Source organism: Leptonotus elevatus, chromosome 13, assembly GCF_054856555.1.
Source record: "Leptonotus elevatus isolate MCC_2025b chromosome 13, RoL_Lele_1.0, whole genome shotgun sequence".
Classification (NCBI taxonomy): Eukaryota; Metazoa; Chordata; class Actinopteri; order Syngnathiformes; family Syngnathidae; genus Leptonotus; species Leptonotus elevatus.
Genome location: NC_141251.1, coordinates 3,500,231 through 3,520,618, shown reverse-complemented (window position 1 = coordinate 3,520,618; position 20,388 = coordinate 3,500,231). Strand labels below are relative to the sequence as shown.

The 20,388-nt window shown below is 38.1% G+C and overlaps 1 protein-coding gene across 3 annotated transcripts in view; it reads left to right on the top strand.

The window, feature by feature from the left end:
• The window catches only part of grid1a (glutamate receptor, ionotropic, delta 1a), a 261,199-nt gene that overhangs the window by 227,232 nt on the left and 13,579 nt on the right, over positions 1-20,388 (top strand). For all 3 annotated transcript variants that reach the window (XM_086093335.1, XM_086093333.1, XM_086093334.1), the window contains exons 9-12: positions 7,066-7,167; positions 10,329-10,526; positions 11,878-12,208; positions 17,475-17,613. In XM_086093335.1, coding sequence (XP_085949461.1) covers positions 7,066-7,167; positions 10,329-10,526; positions 11,878-12,208; positions 17,475-17,613 — 770 coding nt within the window. The remainder of the gene's footprint in view (positions 1-7,065; positions 7,168-10,328; positions 10,527-11,877; positions 12,209-17,474; positions 17,614-20,388) is intronic.

Sequence of the window (20,388 nt, the reverse complement as noted above, 5' to 3'; positions counted from 1 at the left end):
TGAACTGCTTAACTTCAAGTGCTAACTGAGGACTGTGCAATTTTGCTTTCTCATTTGTCATTGTTGACCCATGGAAAATTGGAAAACTGTTGCTGAGAAACAAAACAAAATTGCAGCATAAAAAATGAGTCCGGAACAATGTATTCTATTTTTGGATGATTAAACAAAGAGTGGGTCATATTGACCCATGAACATTTGTTGTAGAGCTGTCCAAATTAATCTATTAATCCACTAGTAATTGATTATCAAATTAATCGACAACTACTTTAATAATTGAGTAATCGTTTGGAGCGATTTTTTAATTTGAAATTGTCCAAATACTCAGCATATCAACAATAATTGTTCACTGTAATCCTTCATGAGACAAGACTGATTAGCGTCTGTATTTAATCAAAAGAAGACATTTGTAACCTTCGGTTTTTACTTTTGGAAAACAATGACCGAACCGGGACCATAGCACAACAGAACCCCACACCCCCCCCCCTTTTTTTTTAAATCACTATACAAATACGAAGTACAAAATAAACACCAATCACTGGTTAATAAACAGAAATCAGGGAAAAAATGCTTCTGTAATATACTTTAATGCAAAAATAAAAATAAATCTGATTAGTCGATTAATCGATTGAATATTCGATAAATCAATCGATTTAAAAAAATCGATAGTGACAGCACTACATTGATGCTAAAAAAAAAAAAAAACGGCAATGGAAACATTAACTTGATCTTGGAAAAGGTGATTCCTTCGCCCTTCTGTTATATTGAAGGTCAAACTAACCTGTTAGGAAATCTAGAAATATTTTTCTTCCAAAATTCTTAAAAGGAAAATGGCTTAATGCAACATGGTCCTGGCTGATCTCTTATACTATGCTGCCACCTGCTGGCCATTTTTTGTAATAACTACCTAAATATTGCTTTAAGCGACCTCTTCAGATCAGAGGCTACATCAAAGCCTTCAGTATGCTCTTGCATAGAAAAAAAACATTTAAAAAGCGTATACATATGTTTTGGGGACCATGACAATATTTAAAATAGAACATTTTTATATGTTTTTGGGAGCAAAGGAGTTAACATTCGTCAAAAACTGATTTACAAATTGACTGGTGTGATAACATCACGATCACGATAGCGGAACCAACAAAACAGTGACGTGGTTTTAGTTTGGATACACATAATTTATGCAACTTTAAAACATCAGTCATATTTTTTCAAGAGTTGTCAATAATTCACAAATTCTGCGCGCGTATGTTAACTTGTGAGCGCAAACTTTTGATGTTGTGATGATTGAAGATAGAGCATATGACCCATGAACTTTGTTCTTAAGAAACGGCAGGAAGGTTCAAAATGAGTCCGTTGGCATCTCGTTCCACTTGCCAAGATGGTTTGTCGTTTGGCGACCTCGCTCTGGCACGTGCGGTCGCTCACCTGGTCCTCTGTAGAAAGCACAGCAGCGTCTGCTTAATCACAGCAATAATTCTGCCATGGCTGCCAGTACTGGCCCAAGTGTTGCTAACTAGAGCCCAAAACGAGGCCCAGCGGTCCTCACCCTCAACTCGCCAAATTGGACTGCCATTTTTGTCCTCCGCCGCTGTATAACAGCACTTATTTGGCGCTCGTTTTTGGCTCAACTTGTGTCCCTGAGAGGTGGACAGACTTTTTCTTTCTGGCCAAGCATCACCAAAAAGAGAGTGTGGAATCAAGTTGCAGCTTGTTTTTAGTTGCTTGACAGCCAGCCATCCATTTTGTGTTGCGCTTGTCCTCCAGACTCCAGGCAAGATTCAAACCGAGACCCTCTTAAATGGGAGGCAGACGCGCTAACCGCTAACACTGTGCTACCCATTTTGCTTAGCAATGTTTATAAAATTTGTTGTCGAACCTCAACCAAGGATATGTTTTTATACAGGTGGTTATTTGTAGGTTAAGCGTCATATACACATACACAGTAAATTCTGTAGAGTAAATTTGTCTCTACGTAAAGTGGGACCAAATAGACTCAGTTTTAGAGTAGGCTAATATTTACACTTGGAAGAGAGTAAAATAACGAATTGGGAGAAAAAATAAAAGTCCCTCAATGGTTGAGGAACGAACTCACGACTTTCAGCTTGGGAGACTGCCACACTACCAACTGAGCTATGCCCCTTCTACTCTTTGCTTATCTCCAAGAGGAGACCAAAAGCATTGATTTTGGTCTTGGAACTAGGAAGATCCCAGCTGACACCAGCGATATATTAACACAGCAGGATCTGTGTGGCTCAGGGAGTAGATGTGCCCCCAAGCTGAAAGTCGATCCTCAACCATTGAGTGACTTTTATTTATTATTTTTTTCCATTTCTTTATTTTACTCTCTTCCAAGTTTAAATATTACTCTAAAACGGAGTGCAACTGTAGCTCAAGGCACGCCTTAAATCTCTGCAGGGGCTTGATAGACCTAGTTATGGTATTTTCACAGACGCACGCAGCTTGGCCAAATGTGTGTTTTGCACCGTTGTGGGCAATTCTGATTGGTCGCCAATGAAAGTGGCTCCTCATTCCCTTTCAAATCGGCACAGTCCTTCAGGTGGTGCAAGTAGAAACTAATTGGCAGGAGGTCGAGGCGTGCAAAATTTGTTTATAAGGAGCTGCAAGCAGACCTCCATGGGTGAATGATGTCAAGTGCGCCAGCCAGATTTGTGAAGTGTGTACTTGGGGTGGTCCGCCTTTCACCCTGATCAATTGCATTTGTTTTTGTTTGCATTTGGATTAGGTCATGTTTAAAAAAAAATAAAAAATAAAAAAACAGTGAGAAGATTAGTGACACGTAAACTTTTAATGCTGGCTCCACACAGTTTTAATTCATTTGTCTTTCTCACACACCCACAGACCCGCAAATTGCTGACTTTACATACGTCATCGATCTGAATGCCGATGTGTTCTTTCATCTGCATAAAACTGTGGTGAGGGGAGATAACACGGATCATCTTCAGTTCAGATGTTCCCCCCTTTTTCCGTCAGTGCAGAATAATAATAGTAGTCATTCCATGTCATGTTACTCCAGCCGAAATATTCCCAACTTGTCTGCTTTGACTCATCGTTGTACAATATGGAGTCACAACTTGAGACGTTGCCGTGACAGTCGGACGCACAGCCCGTGTTTGCCAATCAGGACAGATAAGACTGGACCCGTCCGAACGGTCATCTTATATTGCCTCGCGTGTCTGGCAATGAGCGATAGCTTCATTCCGGCGTCTTCCGCAGGGGACGGAAGGAAGCGAAGGAAGACTAACCCGACACGTACAGTATGTTCCCTTTTTTAATTTAGGACGAACAAATAGCCAAGTGCCACATTAGTTGAGTGTTTACTTCCCAAGCCGACCTCTCTTCCCAACCCCAAGAACATAATGAAACAAACACTGTAATTCTATTTTGAAAAAACAAGGCTATTCTCTCTTAGCCATGGAATTAAGGTACATGCATAGTTGTACAACAAGGGTGGAACGTGAGTGGTTGAGGGATAGTCGACCCAAATGCAGGGAAACAGGAATCATCAAGTGCAATGCTTTTTTTCTTTAAAAGAAAAAAAAAAAGTGCAATGCGTGGAACTTTAATGAACCGTAGGGAAAAAGGTTGAGCAGATAAAACGACGACGACACGGCTATCCGCCATTGTTGTCGACAGACTTGACGGCTCGCGCGGAGTCACGCGAGCTGCGGCCGTTACATCATCACTGGTAGGAGTATCCTACGGACGCCCTACGGACGCCGCGTTTTGAAATCTTTCCACTCTGGAGCCCCCGGTTTCAAAAGTGATCGGCTTCAAGCTCCGAAACCGCAGACGAACGGCCTAAATGGTAAGAAACTTGTGAGGGTACATTGAAACGGGCTTTCACTAATGAGACACACCTGGGGAGGCGAAGACACACACACAGGTGGACGTGGTTAGACATAACGAGACAAGGGAAGAAACCAGGCACACATGACCAAAAAAAAAAACACCAACCACGGGCAAAAACAACAAGAACACCCAGAACAAACAAAAAGCCAACCCCCACAGAACCGAAACATGACAACAGAAGAGGTTTGTGTGTTGACATCAGTACTTTACATGTCAACAGAGCGACCATGCAAGGGACTGGACAAACGAGTCGCGAAGCTCTGAAACTCTCTTCAGCTTTTGTCCCACCGTCGTAAAGACACCGTTTAAGTGGCTCAATGACAAGCGCCATTGGCCGTCTCCATCGTGTAATTGAAGCACTTGTGACGCTGCTGTCTTCAAGGAAATATAATAATAATAAGCCCTGCCTTCCTTTGTCAGTTTAAAAACGGTCATTGGCATTTCCGCAGCCATTAGCCAAATAGCCGTCATTACGACGACTTTTTAAAAAGGGCATATCACAGAATTTCAATACGTCAATATCGTTCGCCTCTTTGTGCTGCGGCAAAATTTCTGCTTCTATGTAGCTGCATTTTTTGGGGGGGGTCAATCCAAAGCAGACGTGCGTGATGAAAGCTGGGCTCTGTATTCTACTCATCATCATCAATGCAGTATGCATCCATGCGTCAACATCTTGGAAAAAATGCAGCCCATTTTCTAGATCTGAAAAGTTTGTGGGGAAGTAAGCAGAGGAATTTTTTTTTTTTTTTTTAAGAATTCTCTGTGTATGTTTTACGAAATATCCAACTGTACCAAGGTGTCATAACGTGTCATGACATGCTTTTGTAAAATTATCCCAAGGATCAAGGTTTATTGCACACTTTACTCCGATTTTCTTTCCACAGCATTAGGAAGAAAATTGACTTACACCTTGAAAACTATGGATGTAAGAAAAGGCCATTTTTACTGAAGCAATCCCCTTCGCTCCCGGCTGTTTTACTGGATTTTGACCGATTTTGCAAGGCCCACAGAATATTGTTTTCTATTGCTATAAAAACATGGAACCTACCAAAAGAAAGATTAGGGCCTCTTCTTTCATCAGGGAAAAAAGTATATTTCTATCTGTTTCTGTTTTGCAGCAATTAGCATTAGAATATAGCTACGTTTCATCATTATTTACAAATCTGTATACAACTGTGGGTAAAGGAGCTTTTTTTTCGTCTTTGAGACATTTAAAACATTTAAAATAGAACATATTTATACGTTTTTGGAAGCACATAAGTTAACGAATTTCTCCCATTTACTTCCAAAAAAGATTGTGATAGTCGGTGCGAGTGAGTCCTGTAAACACCACGTGTAGAATAATGTCAATTTTCGGGACCAGAATAGCCCAAGCTGCATTTCTAGAATATATGCAAAGGGTCAGATAATTTTTACTTAAAAGGGCATACACAGCGTGCCCTCTGCTTTCTTTTATGTTTTCCCCAGGTTTTCAAAGTCAAGCACTTACATACGACGGAGCGTAGAGGCTAAATGGTTTCAATGTTTCATGAAGCCAAGGTTCAAAGTTAAGTGCAGGGGTCCACTTACGCAATCTTGGCTCTTAAGAAAAATGTCACTCACAATGCTGCTTTTGTTCCCTTGCCCCGAATACTTTACATGAAACATCATCCATTTCAATTAAATTCCTCAACTGAGATTTTTTTTTTTTTCACTTCATGGTTGTAGAGAATTTTTCAAGTTCAGGCGTCAAACTCCAAACCCCAAATTTTCTTCTTCTTTTTTTTTTGTATCCAAAATAATCTATAGTAAATCATTTTAACTGCATACTGTAATTGCTTAATTCTCCAAATTTTTACTGTTTTCTTTTGACTTGAAAATCGTCCAAAATGGAAGCAAAAGAAAGTTTGATCTGCGTAAACTTTTACTAATGCTTTTTTGCGAGAAAGGTGACTTGTGGGTTGGCGAGGTGCTCTGCGGCCAGAGCGTCTCGTCGTTTGGCCTCGGGCCGTCCTCCTTGTCCTGTCAGCTCGAATGGGAAAGACACCTGAAAAGTGACGCGTCACACCCTGCAGTGTACTCGACCCGCTCAAAGCGCTGATTAACAATTTAAAACGACATCTCCTTCGCAAGCGGGGGCGCGGAGCTCACAAAGTTGACGAGGTGGAAGGCCAACACATTTTTGCCTAATTCCCATAATGCGCTGTTATGATTAGCTGTTATTTCCTGCAATCATCATATTCCTCGTCTCCTCCACTTTTCATCTCTGATCACGAAGCACGCGGCAGATTGCTTGAAAAGTGCAGCATAATATGGCGGCATTGTCTTGCTGGAGAGTCCTGACAGAATGCTAATGGCTGACACTTGTCGCCTTGGCAACCAGATGTCTTGTGAGATACCGATGTTGTTTTTTCCAACGAGCTGAATCCAAAATATGTTCGCCCGGGTCCTTTTGTTCGTTCTGAAATCAATGCTACGGGACATTTTTTGTATGTTTACAATTATTTGGGGGGAAAGAATTGTGAAGGCAATCTTGGGTTCGTGTGGAAGGCCACGGCCAAACACGCATGGGATGAACTCGGGCAGCAATTCTCAAAATGTGCTTCATGACTAAAACTGCCAAAATTAAAAATAAATAAATGACTAGTTCAATAAATGACGAGAAGTAAAAATAAAAATGGATATAAAAAATATAATATTTTTTTTAAACAAAATATATATATATATATGTATATATATATATATATATATGTCCATAAATAAATAAATAAAAGTAAAAATAAATTTTAATTTTTTTTAAATGAGATTCAAAAAATAAATATAAAAATAAATGTCAAAATATATACAAAAATATATATTTTTTAATTAAATAAAAATGCTCTCCTCTCACATTTATGTATTTCATGCTGCAAACACTCTGTCAGGACGAAATGTTATTCAAATGAGGGGCCTTCATTGTTTTTGCTAACTTTTGGGCTTACGTTTCACATATTTCACGTGACCCAGACGAGTGCTTGATGTGTACAAAGGCACATGCAAAATAACATTCATAAGTCAGAGCAGATGAAATATTTGTTGTTCAATATCAGCCGCCAAATGGCCTCCGGTATCGTCCGCGACCTTGTGGTGGTTAGGGATTTTACAGTAAATGCAATGGCCACGTCTCATTGCTCTCAGTCTCTAACTTCCTCCGTCCATCTCCTTCTTGCCTTCCAGTTGGCATCCTGGGACTCCAGCCGGGGTCTGAACGGAAGCTTAAAGGAGAGCCGGATCGAGAGCGGCATGCAGGGGGTGACGCTCAAGATCGTCACGTTGTTGGTAAGCTGGATTTCCTGTTTCCAATTTCAGTACAGAGCAGCCACAAAACGGATATAATAAAAAAAAAATTTTTTTTAAATATATATATATATATATATATATATATATATATATATATATATATATATATATATATATATATATATATATGTCCATAAATAAATAAATAAAAGTAAAATTAATTTAACAAAAATTAAAATGAGATTCAAAAAATAAATATAAAAATAAATGTCAAAATATATACAAAAATATATATTTTTTAATTAAATAAAAATGCTCTCCTCTCACATTTATGTATTTCATGCTGCAAACACTCTGTCAGGACGAAATGTTATTCAAATGAGGGGCCTTCATTGTTTATGCCTACATAAATTAGGTACGCCTGATCTAAAACCTTAAACTCATCATGGCTTGGTTTTTGCTCTCAAATGAAGTGTCAGGCTTTATGTGTGTTTTACATACAAATCTATCTGTGCATCTCATTATCACCAAAAAAAAGGACTTCTGTGTTTTGATGATTGTAAGAAAATCAATGACCTCACTTTAGCATTAGGCTGCTACATAACAAAGAAATCCAATGCCCAGTAAGTAACTCAAACTCTTCTTTGACTAGTCCATTGATGGCTTCAAATAACTCCCATTTTAGGCTTGGCTTGCTTGGCAGCAGGATGGACTGGCGAGAACTTGTCTGGTATGAGCCCATTACTGGCATTCACTGCACCCCAATTTTCAGTACTGATTGGACCTAGAATTGGTGCTGCTTAAGTGTTTCTATTGTATAAATATGTTCCCGGTATACCTTATGTTTCATATACTATAACTATACGAACGTACAGGATAGAATTATTGCACTATCATTGATGAGGATGATACGGACACAAATGTCAGCAACCCCAGCCGGGCCCAACAAAGTCTGCACTTGGGAAAAGTCTTGAATAGTTGATCAAATCTAACAACTGTGTTTTATGTCAGCTCCCCAAACTCCATTTTTAAAGGTCCAAGAGCCATGAGTGATGCAGTCCAGAAAACAGTGAGCTGACTCGGCTGTCTGCAGTAATGGGCACAACTTCATCTGCATGCAAATGTTGCTTCTGCACTAAAGAATGACTGCTATCGATTTGAAACAAAACAAAACTGCTCAAATGAATCCAACGTGATTCTTTTCACTCATTCTCGTCTATGGAGGATTTCGGACTCGGTGTGCAACTTTCGGTCTGGATGCTATGTAATGCCGTGGGGCTTTTGCGGGGGTGAGGAAGCGGTCACTGCACTTCTCGGACAAGTCATTTACTCTCAAGCTCCTTTCAACACTTTAGGGGAAAAAAACGAGCCATGTGGCGACATACCAAAAGTAATGAACTGTGGAATATATCTATATATCTATAAGATAATAACTCCCGGAAAGTCGGATTGAGTCCTTGAGGAAAGAATGTGCACAAAAGTCGAGTACCAAAAGAATTTGTAGTTTGACTTTCTTTCCGAGTCACCGGGTTCTTACCTGAGTTGAACAAGGTCACGAGAACGGACCCCCGTGTCCTAGCGGGCGCAGGAAGGCTTCACGGCAGGGGAATAGAGAACAAAACAAAGGGCAAAGCTGCCAGGAGCGCGTTGACGACGTGACGAAGCTCGGCCACTCTTTTTTTTCCCCGAGACGGCTTTTAAAGATCTTTCCCGCACAAATTCGTAAAGCCTTGAAAGTCAGTTTGCCCTGCGCCAACTTTCCTCCCTCCGATCTCGGACCCCTCCTCCCATTCGCTGTGCTTCCTCCTTCCTTCTTCATGCATGGTTTACCTTGCAGTGTATTTATTTTACATAAGTTCAGCTCGGCACCGTCGACTCGATCACGCCACAGGCCGCCCGGCGAACTCACTTTCACTCTCCTCGCTTCTGCCGTCTCCTCCCGCTTCTCTCTTTTAGTCCACCTTTAATTCCTCTCTGACACTTCATAAAGGCGGACAACATGCAGTGGCAATTTTTTTATTTTTATTTTTTTAAAGGTCCATTTCCACATTGATGAACCGCTGCCGTTGCCATGGCAGCGTGTTACAGGTCAACAGTAGCAGACGAGACTGCGTTATCAAGTCGGGCTGCCTTAGAGGCTCTTCAAATTTCTTTTGATGACTGAACGTGTCCTCATCTTCGCTGGCCAGTTTGCTGTGCATCGCCATGAATGATTAAAGCAGCACTAATGAACTTTTTAGTGTGTGTGTGTGTGTTCCAACTCAATAGGGGTTGCCTCCATTTGTAAAGTGTAATTGACTGTCAGGCCTCTCAGGTAAATGCAAATGGATAGTAGTGAGCTTTTTTCTTAAGGGGACAAAGACATGGACAGAAGATAAAGAAGTTGATGCAAACAATCGGTAAAATTACAGAATGAACTGAGCTCTCCAGAAAAAAAAGAAGTTGATGCAAAAATAATCGAACTGTGATGTATTTTTTTTTCACCCTCAATATTGCAATTGTGATTTAATATGCGATGAAATAATTATTGTTGGTGTTGAGCCAAAACCTTGTACCTCCAAAATAGTCATAATAATAATAATATATTGTATTTGTAATACACTTTACATTTACAAAGAAATTTGTAAAAGTGCTCCAGTGTCAAGTAAAAAAAAAAATAATGCAGGTTGTCAAGTAAAAAAAAAAAAAAATCATTTTTCAAAGGCCCCCAAAACAGCATGTTTGTTCAACCATTAATATTGCAATATCATAGAGAGCAAGACATTTTTAACACCTTAGATTTGTCAATAATGTGAAAAAATAAGACCCACGCGTGTGGGCTGACCAATAAAACCAATTCCCACGCAATTTCTGCAGAAATTGCACTTTGTCCAGTTGCTTTTAGGTGTTGTGTCTTTGCGTGCGTGAATTAAATTGTGTTGCCTTGTGTATGAAACGTGCGATATAAATGAAGGCGTCTTGCCTTATTTGGGCCAATTCCCAAATAGGAGTTCATCAAAGAGCCTGCAATTCACCCTAAATGGCTGCTTCAGACCAAAGGAGCTGACTTCCTTTTCAATGTCAAGTTCTTGTGAGTTTTTTTTTTTGCGGGTCCGCCAAATTGTGTGTTGATTGTTGATGTGCTAAATTTTCCAAACTTTCCAGGGGACGTTGTTGAGCTTCATTTCTCACGCTGACAATGTGAAAACTCATGTCAACAGGAGGAGCCTTTCGTGATGGTGGCAGAGAACATCCTGGGCCAGCCCAAGAGATACAAAGGCTTCTCCATCGACGTCCTGGACGCCCTGGCCAAGATCCTGGGCTTTAAGTACGACATCTACCAAGTCGGAGACGCCAAGTACGGCTCGGTGCTCCCTAACGGCTCCTGGAACGGAATGATTGGAGAACTCATTGGCAAGGTCAGAGCACCTTTTTGCGTCCCAGGCAACCCGTGTCCAAATTTAGATCCACATCATTTCTCTGCCAGAGAGGACACAGCTTCTTGTTTTTCAAAATGGAGAGACCAATTATAGAGTTTGCCTTAATGGAAGCAGAAAAACAGGAATGCGTCACTCTTTTATCTGCACATCAGTCGTAACGGGAAGTAGAAGGACAAAAGTTGGAGAACATGACTATGAATTGTAATTTTCATTTAGCTCGATCCTTAATGGAGTTACAGGTTATTTTCCCGTCCCACTGATGCAAAACAAGCCGCGGGATAATTTTTTTTCTCATGTGTTCAATCTTTTATTTTGCGTCGAAGCAGGCTGCATGGAACATTTCGACTTCATAACAGTCCTGACTTAATTAAGACCACCGGCTGCCTTTCGCTCACTTGATCACTGCAGACTCGGGAGTCGGAAGAGGCTGGCGGAATACAAAAATCCTTTCCCGTGAAGGGGAAGGTCCAGACATTATGAATTAGACATGAATCATATTCACATACACGAGCCCCGTCGCTTTAACGGCCATATATTTGTAAATGTCTCCATTTGCTTATGCATATTTGTTTTGGGCTCTTATTATTATTATTATTGATGATATAATTATTATTTTAGTGGTGGTAGTATAATAATTATAAGTATTATGATTATATACAATATTAATATACAGTATAAAAATTTGGGGTATCAGGCGATTACATTTTTTTATCGGAATTAATTGCATGACTTCAATAGTTCTCACAATTAATCACAAATTTTAAACCCGTTCTAAATGTACAATTTTTTTTTTACAAAAAAAAATTTTTTTTTTCTAAGTTTCATACTCTTTTAACATAAAAGTGGGAAAAAAATGTTAAACTAATAGAAATATGGCGGCTTCTTTTAGTCATCGATACAGTCATTTTGTAATAATTCATAAAATTACAATTAAAAAGATTTACTGTACTGTAAAAAAACGAGTGTATACTAATTGGTGTTGAGGTTATTTTTCTGCCACGAGATGGCATAATTGCATTTGTAAGACATTGGTGACAGCTCAGTGCATTTTCTAATCTAATCTTTAACATGAAGTAATTTCTTATTAAATTCATTACTGCTCAATTTTGACGTGGGTGTGTCTGCTAAAGGGCGGTCATTAATTGTGCGGTAAAGGAACTTAAAATTAACTCAAAATGTATGCAATCATTTTGACACACCTAATAAAAATAATTTGGATTGGTACTGTAATAGTAGTAGTTGTAGAGCATTAATATTATTAGCATTAGCAGTGTTAGCATTGGTGTTGGTGTAGCAGAGTAGCAGTAACGTTGTGAATGTTGTTGATCAGAGGGCGGACCTCGCCGTGTCAGCCATCACCATCACCCCCGAGCGCGAGCGCGTGGTGGACTTCAGCAAGCGCTACCTGGACTACTCGGTGGGCATCCTGATGCACAAGTCGGAAGAAAAGATCAACATCTTCTCCCTGCTGGCGCCGTTCGACCTTGCCGTGTGGGCCTGCATCGCCGCCGCCATCCCGGTGGTGGGCGTCATGATCTTTCTGCTCAGGCGCATCCAGGCCGCCCGTTGCCAGAACGGCGCGGACGGCCACCCGCAGCCCTCGCCCTCCACCTCGCTGCAGAGCGCCATCTGGATCGTCTACGGGGCTTTTGTCCAACAAGGTACGTCAACGGGGCGAGTTTGAAGTTGTTCCTTTAAGGTCAACACATTTGTACAGAATCTTGCTTTAATTACAGAATGCAAGGAAGGCAGAAACACTTGAAATGATTCAACCTGGCAATACTTTAATACTGAACAAATAGAATATATGCATCAAAGATGCTAGTGCTAATGGAATATCGGAGGTGTCCTGGCTGATCTAGCAATAATTACATACCACTAAAGTAGATGATCCAAGTTTGCCATGTGGATGGTGACGATTAATTATTACAAGCCAACTAGATCTGTCAATAATTAATTGATTAATCGACAAGTAATCGATGATTTAATTAATCAACAGCTATTTTAACTCACTCACGCCCAGCCATGTTTCTGTTTTGCAGCAATTAGCATTAGAATATAAAGAAGTTTCATCATTATTCACAAATCTGTTTAGAACTTTGGGTAAGTGAGCTTTGTTGCAACATGGCTCTGGTTGATCTCTTATACTCTGCTGCCACCTGCTGGCCGTTTTTGTAATAACTACCATTGCTTCAACCGTTCTCTGCAGTTCAGAGGCTGCATCAAAGCCTTTTGTATGCGTGAGCATAAAAAAACAAACATATTTACACTTTTTTGGGAGCAAATGCGTTCATAAACAAAAAAAAATTCAAATAAAGTAATTAGGGGGAAAATGCTTTTGTAATACACTTTAATGCAAAATTAAAATGAATCAGATTAGTCGTTTAATCCATTCTAAAAAATATGTGTGGCAATATTAGTGTAAATATTAATGACAGCAATAAAGGCAACATTACAGATACAAAAACAAATCTGAAGATGTTCATTTAAAGTCCACATTTTCACGTATTGTAGCTTTAATAATGCAACGTCAATTATGCTGAAACACTACAAATGTGTTAAAGTAAAAAATAATAATAATAATTTAATCACTTGCAAAATATGCATTAATGAAGCTAAGAGAGCATTAAAAGTGTCCTGGCGGGTCCACCGTTTTTTCATACAATTAAATCAGATGGTCCAAAGTTGCCATGACGATGATAGCAATACTATTGTCCTTGATACAAGTCGATTCATCAACAGAATTTTAAAAAGTGAAATTATTACCTACTGTGATGCTTCTCAAGCAGAAGAATTGGAGAAAAAGAAAAAAGAAAACATGGAATAAAGATGTTGGTGTCCTGGTAGCAGATCCAGACCATCATCCTGATTGCACGCCAACGTTGCATTAACACTAATTAAAAGCTGGCCCTCGAAAGTCAAATTATCACATACCGAGGCTTTAATTACAGACAGGGAGGAAGGCTAATACACTTGAAATGGTTTTAAGATTTTCATAAACGCAAACTGATTTAGGGGTACATAAATGCTGTCCTGGCTGGTCTGTGTATATTATAGACCAGTGGTTTTCAAATGGGGGTACGCGTACCCCTGGGGTTACGTAAGATTAAAAAATAAATAAATCCATGCAAAAATCCTTTAAAAATAATTGTTGAATTAATGAAATATTTCAAACTAATTTTATGTTCAGGGGGTTTGGATTTCATTATTTTAAAAACCCGGATTCTCCCCCATACTAGAATGGTTCGACCCAACTTGTCACGCGCCACCTCTCGTCACCTGTCAATCACTTAAAAACAATTACGTTAATTATTTCTTTTCGATAACAGATCTGTACCATGATCCAAAAGAAGACACTTTATGTTGATTGTTTTTGTGGGCAAATATTTATTAATAATTAAGTTAATTGTTTGTTTTTGAGATAAGATATTTACTATGATCCCTATGAGAGGACACTTTACTTTATTATTTTTATTTACGCAAATCATTAGCCGTCCATTCATTTTATAATTGTTTAGTGTATGTTTTTATTTCCAAATAGCTCAGGAAAGACCAGTACAAATGGAATTTGAAAGGTTCTAAAGTTGAATAAATCAGACATTGATGGCACGGCACACTGTATTAAGTTGTTTTTTTGGGGGGGGGGGGGGGATTCAATCCAAAAATTATATGTGCTGATTAGGGGGTACTTAGTTGTAACAATATTTCACAGGGGATACATAAATGGAGAACCACTGTTCTAGACCACTAAAATGTGAGCCAGCATGGCCAGTTTGCAATGATAGCCGCCATTATCCTTCTTGTGAGCCGATGCATCATCAAGACGATTTTGACGCAAAATGTTTGACATCTTAGCTGGAAGGGAATGTGAAACACTTTATGTGATTAAACAGAGCAGAAAAGGTGAGTAATGAGCAAATCAATTAGAATACATGCATTTAAGAGCTCGGCCATCCGTCATCGAAACAAGTGCACAGCCTTGCATTTTTCCAGAGGTGTCCTCGTCAAGGACGCCTGCCCGTCCACATCCAGTCACCACGTCCCATTTGGACAAACGCCGATTCCGGCAACTGAGCAGCATCCATCATCGACTGGCATGTCGACCACGAGCCAACCCCAAAACAACGGCAATTTCACATTTGTATTTATTTATTTGTTCTTTTGACTCCCAGCGCTGCCAGTTTTGGTTTTTGTCAAGCAGACGGTTTGCTTCCCAGGAAGACGCGGGGCGCTTTGATATGGATCCGAGCGCTGATGCATTGTGGCTTTGTTGGAGAGCGTGAACTCGGCTGCGGCGTCAACCGTCATTTCGTAATGATACGTCAGCATTCGGCGGAGGTTTTGTAAAAGGCGTCTGTGCAAATCCTTCTCTTGCGTTTTTCAAGACAGACAAGGATATTTTTTCACAGTTGACATCAGATCCAAGATGGCGGAATAACATGTTTTTGTCAAAATACCCCAGAGACCAAGAATTAGAGCATATTTGACACCAGTGGTGTGCAAAGTATGGCCTGTGGGCCACTTAGGGCCCATGTTGGTATTCAATCCAGCCCACTGAGAGTTAGCGCTGTGCAATTAATCGAAATTATTCATTTATTACACTCCACAATTACAACATCAGTATAATTTAAAAAAAAAAACCATTATTAATAATAATTTTGTGGGTTGTTTAAATGTATACATTTGCCTCTTTTTAAATTTTTTAAATAACAAATTTAATCAATTTTGTTTAATCCAAAAGGAACTTGCATAATTATAGTGTTTCAAATAATTTTATGTGTCTTAAATTAATGTTTTGTTTGTTTTTTACGTTTAAACATTTTCTTGTTTTGTCCCAAAAAATAAGTGATCGTCCTACTGCACAGTGCATATGCTGCACTCCCACTTCAAGTTTTTGCCAACATAAATAAATAAATATATATTATTATGAATATGTATGATTATAAATTCAGTTTGGTCCAAAGGAACGCATTTTTAAACATTTTCTTGTTTAGTCACAAAAAATAAATAATCGTGATTTCAATTATTGCCAAAATAATTGTGATTATTATTTTCCCCATAATCGAGCATAAACTGTGACAGATACTCTCCACGCTTCACTTTTGGAGGCAGCATTTTATTTATACGCGACACTTCGCGAGTGTGACGCATAGGCACTTCACCAAACACTATTAATTTCACACTTGATGCATGGGCAGCCATACCAAAGATTTGTATAAAAGCAATAAAAGGCCAATCGTAAAATAATATTTCCCCTTTAAGAGAGCGATTGGAAATCATGGCAGCCGGCGAGCAGCAAGTGGAAACAGGCAAATAGGTTTTTTGCGCCCGATGACAAAGTTTTATAAGAAGTTCATTTGGACGAAGAAGACGGAGCGCCGCTCTAGACCCACTTGACTTTCACGATGCACATTTCACATTCGATGACCTTTGAAGATCACTCAAAGCCGCGTATAATAAAAGTGACGGATGCCGGAGCGCCGCGCGTCTGACAAGGCGTTCACTTCGGTCCCGAGGCCGCAGCTGCGTCGACGGTGACACACTCCAGCCAAATACGCTCTCATCACATCATTTTGCACTGGCGCCAGCTTCCTCCTGACATTTCTACAACTCCATTTTTTTCATGCTTTCAAAAACTCAAATTTATCCTGACATTTCGCTCGTACACTTCATAAGCTCTTTTTGATTTCATACCGAGTGTCGAGGCAGAGGCAGAAATGAAATGTGCAAAACGAATGTGATGAAGCGGTCTTACTCAAAAAGCTCAAAAGACATGAAAGCAAGAAAGTTGGATGAATAAAGATGACTATTAATGAAGACTTTGGCGCAAACTTTGGGGTGCAGGTTCGAACACAGTGGTGCCTTGAGATACAAGTTGAACTCGTTCCTTGAGCATTTTACCATTGAAATGAATGGAAAGAACATTTTGTTCAAGGCACCCTTAACAGAAGCTACAAAAAACGTATTATTTTTTTTATTTTTTATGAGAGTAGCACCATGTTTATTCGTCTGCCTTTTTTTTTTCAATGAAGTTTTTTTTAATGATCTTTTTTTCTAATGAGTTTTTATTGCATAAAACTTCCTGTGACTTTTTTTTTAACTACTAATTCTTAATTTATTTATTTTTTATGTAAAAAATATATTAATTATTTAATCAATAATAATTTTATAGTATATATAATATGATATATATATATGTATATTATATTATAATTATATAATTTATATAATTATGTTAATAATTAATATTAATATTACTTTAATAATTTAATAAAACTGATAGTCAAATTGATTTACAAAAAAAACAAAAGTTTATGAAAACCCCGGTGTAAAAACAAATCAAAACTACGGTAACTGAATTTATTTAGTATTATTATTATTTATTCTAACCCTGATATTAAACACGTTTAGGATTTTCGATTTTCAACCTTATTAAAAAAAAAATATAGAAAAAAGTACCCCTTCTCAATAATAATAATAATAATAATACATTTATTTTGTCTAGTACTTTCCAAGGTACTCAAAGACGCAAAGTCCTAAAAAAATCAATGTTAAAATCAGTACAAAACTAAACATTCATAATACTAAACATTAGACATTAAAAGCGACTTTGAAGAGATGGGTTTTGAAGTTCTTCACGTCAATGACATCTGACATGATATAGCATATTTGGATTCCAATGTTTGGCAAAAAAAAATTCCAATAACCAATTAATCAGCAAATTGATTAAAAAAATATATAATGAATAAAATAATTTTTTTTCCTATAACATTTACAGGCAGAACATTAAACCATTTTTACCCTACTTTGTCTTTTTTTTTCATGAGGGGGGGGCGGGTGTTTGCATGCTATTATCTTAATCTCCAAATAATGGGTTGAGGTGCGATACAATGACGCTGGACATGATTCATGTGTGTCCGCCGACAGGCAGCGACTCCATCTTGGGTTCGGTGGCCCTGCGCATCGTGATGGGCAGCTGGTGGCTCTTCACCCTCATCGTGTGCTCGTCCTACACGGCCAACCTGGCCGCCTACCTCACCGTGTCCCGCATGGACAACGCAGTACGGTAAGACGTCGTCTTGACATCTCTCTTTTTGTGCATTTGTGTTCATTGAGATATCTAAATTAAGTAAACCAAGATATTAGAAAAAAATCACAGTAAAACAAAAAAAACTATATTCTGTGTAAAGACATTTGTGTGCATGTGTTTGTCTGTGTCATATTTACACTTTTGCCGCCGACTTGCTGCAAATCATGCAGTGAGAATAACAATAAAACAAAACAAAAAAACACAGTCCTGTCAAAATGTTCTCCCCGCTGCTCTCAGAAGTAACTGCTTTATAAATCATGTAGCCGGTGTGGGATTATTTGCGGAGAACACGCCGTAATCTTTGTAAACATAAAACAATCCCGAGAAGGTATTACATGTTATTTGTTTGGGAGAGGATTCAAGAGCTGCGAGAAGAGGAAGGCTGATGGGCGGGGGGGGAGAAATCACTGTGACAGCCTCAACCCTAAAGATTTGGAATAAATTGAATTTGATAGTGGCTGGCGTTTTGTAAAAGATAAAACACGCAAATCGAATTATTCGGCAAATGAATGAATTAGCTAGCTGCATTAGTTAGAATTACTAGTTTAACTATAGAAAAATTATAAATAGTACATATACAAATAGATTAATATTAAAATAATAATAATAAAATATAAATAGTAATAATAGTTTAGTTTAAAAAATAATAATATATACAAAATACATCTATTATTATAATAATATAATAATATATACATATACAAAATAAAAAATTCTGCGATTGGCTGGCAACCAGTTCAGGGTGTACCCCGCCTACTGCCCGAAGCCAGCTGGGATAGGCTCCAGCAACCCCCGCAACCCTTGTGAGGACAAGCGGTACAGAAAATGGATGGATGGATGGAAAATAAAAAAAAAATTTAGAAAATAATATAATAATTAGAAAAACAATAAAAATATAAATAGTAAACATAAATAATTTAACTATAGTTAATTATTTAAAAACAAAAATACAATACAATATACATATATACATACACATATAATAATAATAATAATAATATTTACAAAATAAAAATGTATTTTATAGAAAATAATAAATACAATAAAAAGATAAAGACTATAGTTTATTATTAGTTTTTCTTTAGTTTGCTAGCATTAGTTAGCTGATTTTTACCATTGCTACAAATTGAGGTTACAAATTCAATTCTTAAGATTTGGCAGCATTGCACAAGTGTGCTTAAAACAATCAGGAAGCTCAATTTGAAACTTTCCCCCAAAGGAAGTCTAATGAAGTGAGAGCTTCTTTCTCTTCTATTTAGTAAACACACCTCATAGCTCGCAGAAGCAATCGATAACCTCCCAAATATTCTCTCTTTTCTGCTCCACAAATTATGCCCATCGCTCAAACTTGTCCAACTTTTAAAGTTCAAACGTGGGGAAAAAGTGACAGCGGACATAAAAAGCATCATATTTTACCAGGCGGACTTAACAAGGTGCAGTTTGTGACCTCCATATAGTTCAATTGAAAAACAGTAAAGCTCCTTTATGATTCTACAAGTAGTCAATTTCTTATCTCCCTCAAAGGAATGCCCTACTGCCAAAAAGCACACAGGAGGGAAGTTAGTGCCAAAAAATACACAATATATATACCGATGGGCATATTTGTTCATAAAGTCTGTAATTTTGCAAGTAATATAATCTCTAAAGTCAAATTTTGATTTAGAAGAGACATATTGTGTGTTTTTCACAATTTAAAAGAGTTCCAAGATATCAGGTGAATTCTTTTGTCAAAATACCCCAAGGGTTAAGAATTATAGGACACGTTACACACCCTTTTGGACCTTCGCCCAGACTTGTTGATCACGAGTATTATGTAAATGAGCAGTGGGGTTCACAGACGCATTTTCAGAAATAGTTTGTCCATTTTTGCACATGATGGTTGGTCAGACACTTCACAGACACATATTTGTATATAAGCCATTAAAAAGTTGCATTTTCCATTATGCATCCCTTTTAATTGAAGTTTCTTAAGCACACTATTTGTATTGACTAATTAATTGGTTGGCCTGTTATTTATTTTAATTTTATTTAATTTTATTATTTTAAGACAATGACATTTAAACAAAAAAAAAATCGTAGATGTAATCATTATTCAAAAATCTGTTTAAAACAGTGGGTAAAAGAGCTTGTTGCAACATGGCCCTGGTTGATCTCTTATACTCTGCTGCCACCTGCAGGCCGTTTTTGTAATAACTACCATTGCTTCAAGGGTTCTCTTCAGTTCAGAGGCTGCATCAAAGCCTTCTGTATGCTCTAGCATAAAAAAACAAAAAAATGCATAAATCGAGATAAATTGAGACCATGGTAGTATTTAAAATAGAACATATTTATAAATTTTTGGGATCAAATGAGTTAAATATTTTTTTAATTAATCATCCGATGAATCGCCGATCTGAATTTTATTCTGCCAAAAATGTGAACCGACCTCGGCCTCAAAACAATCCACATCGGTTGTGCCCTTACTAGCATGTTTGGTCTTCACATCGGAGTGTTCATGTTCAAGTGTTTTCATAACTTAATTAACCAACAGACCCCCAAAAAATTATCTACAGTATTTACCTTTTTTATGCTAGGTACATTATGTTTAATGACCCGAGGCTGTTTTGAGAAGGGGACAAAAATCCATCTCTCTTTTGGCTTTTATAGTTGCATTTATCTTTGCAATGACGGCTCCGATTACTTACAGAGTTGTTTCATTTTAAATGCTTAGTTGTTTACCACGGCTCAGCTCACAACAGTTAAAACATGGTA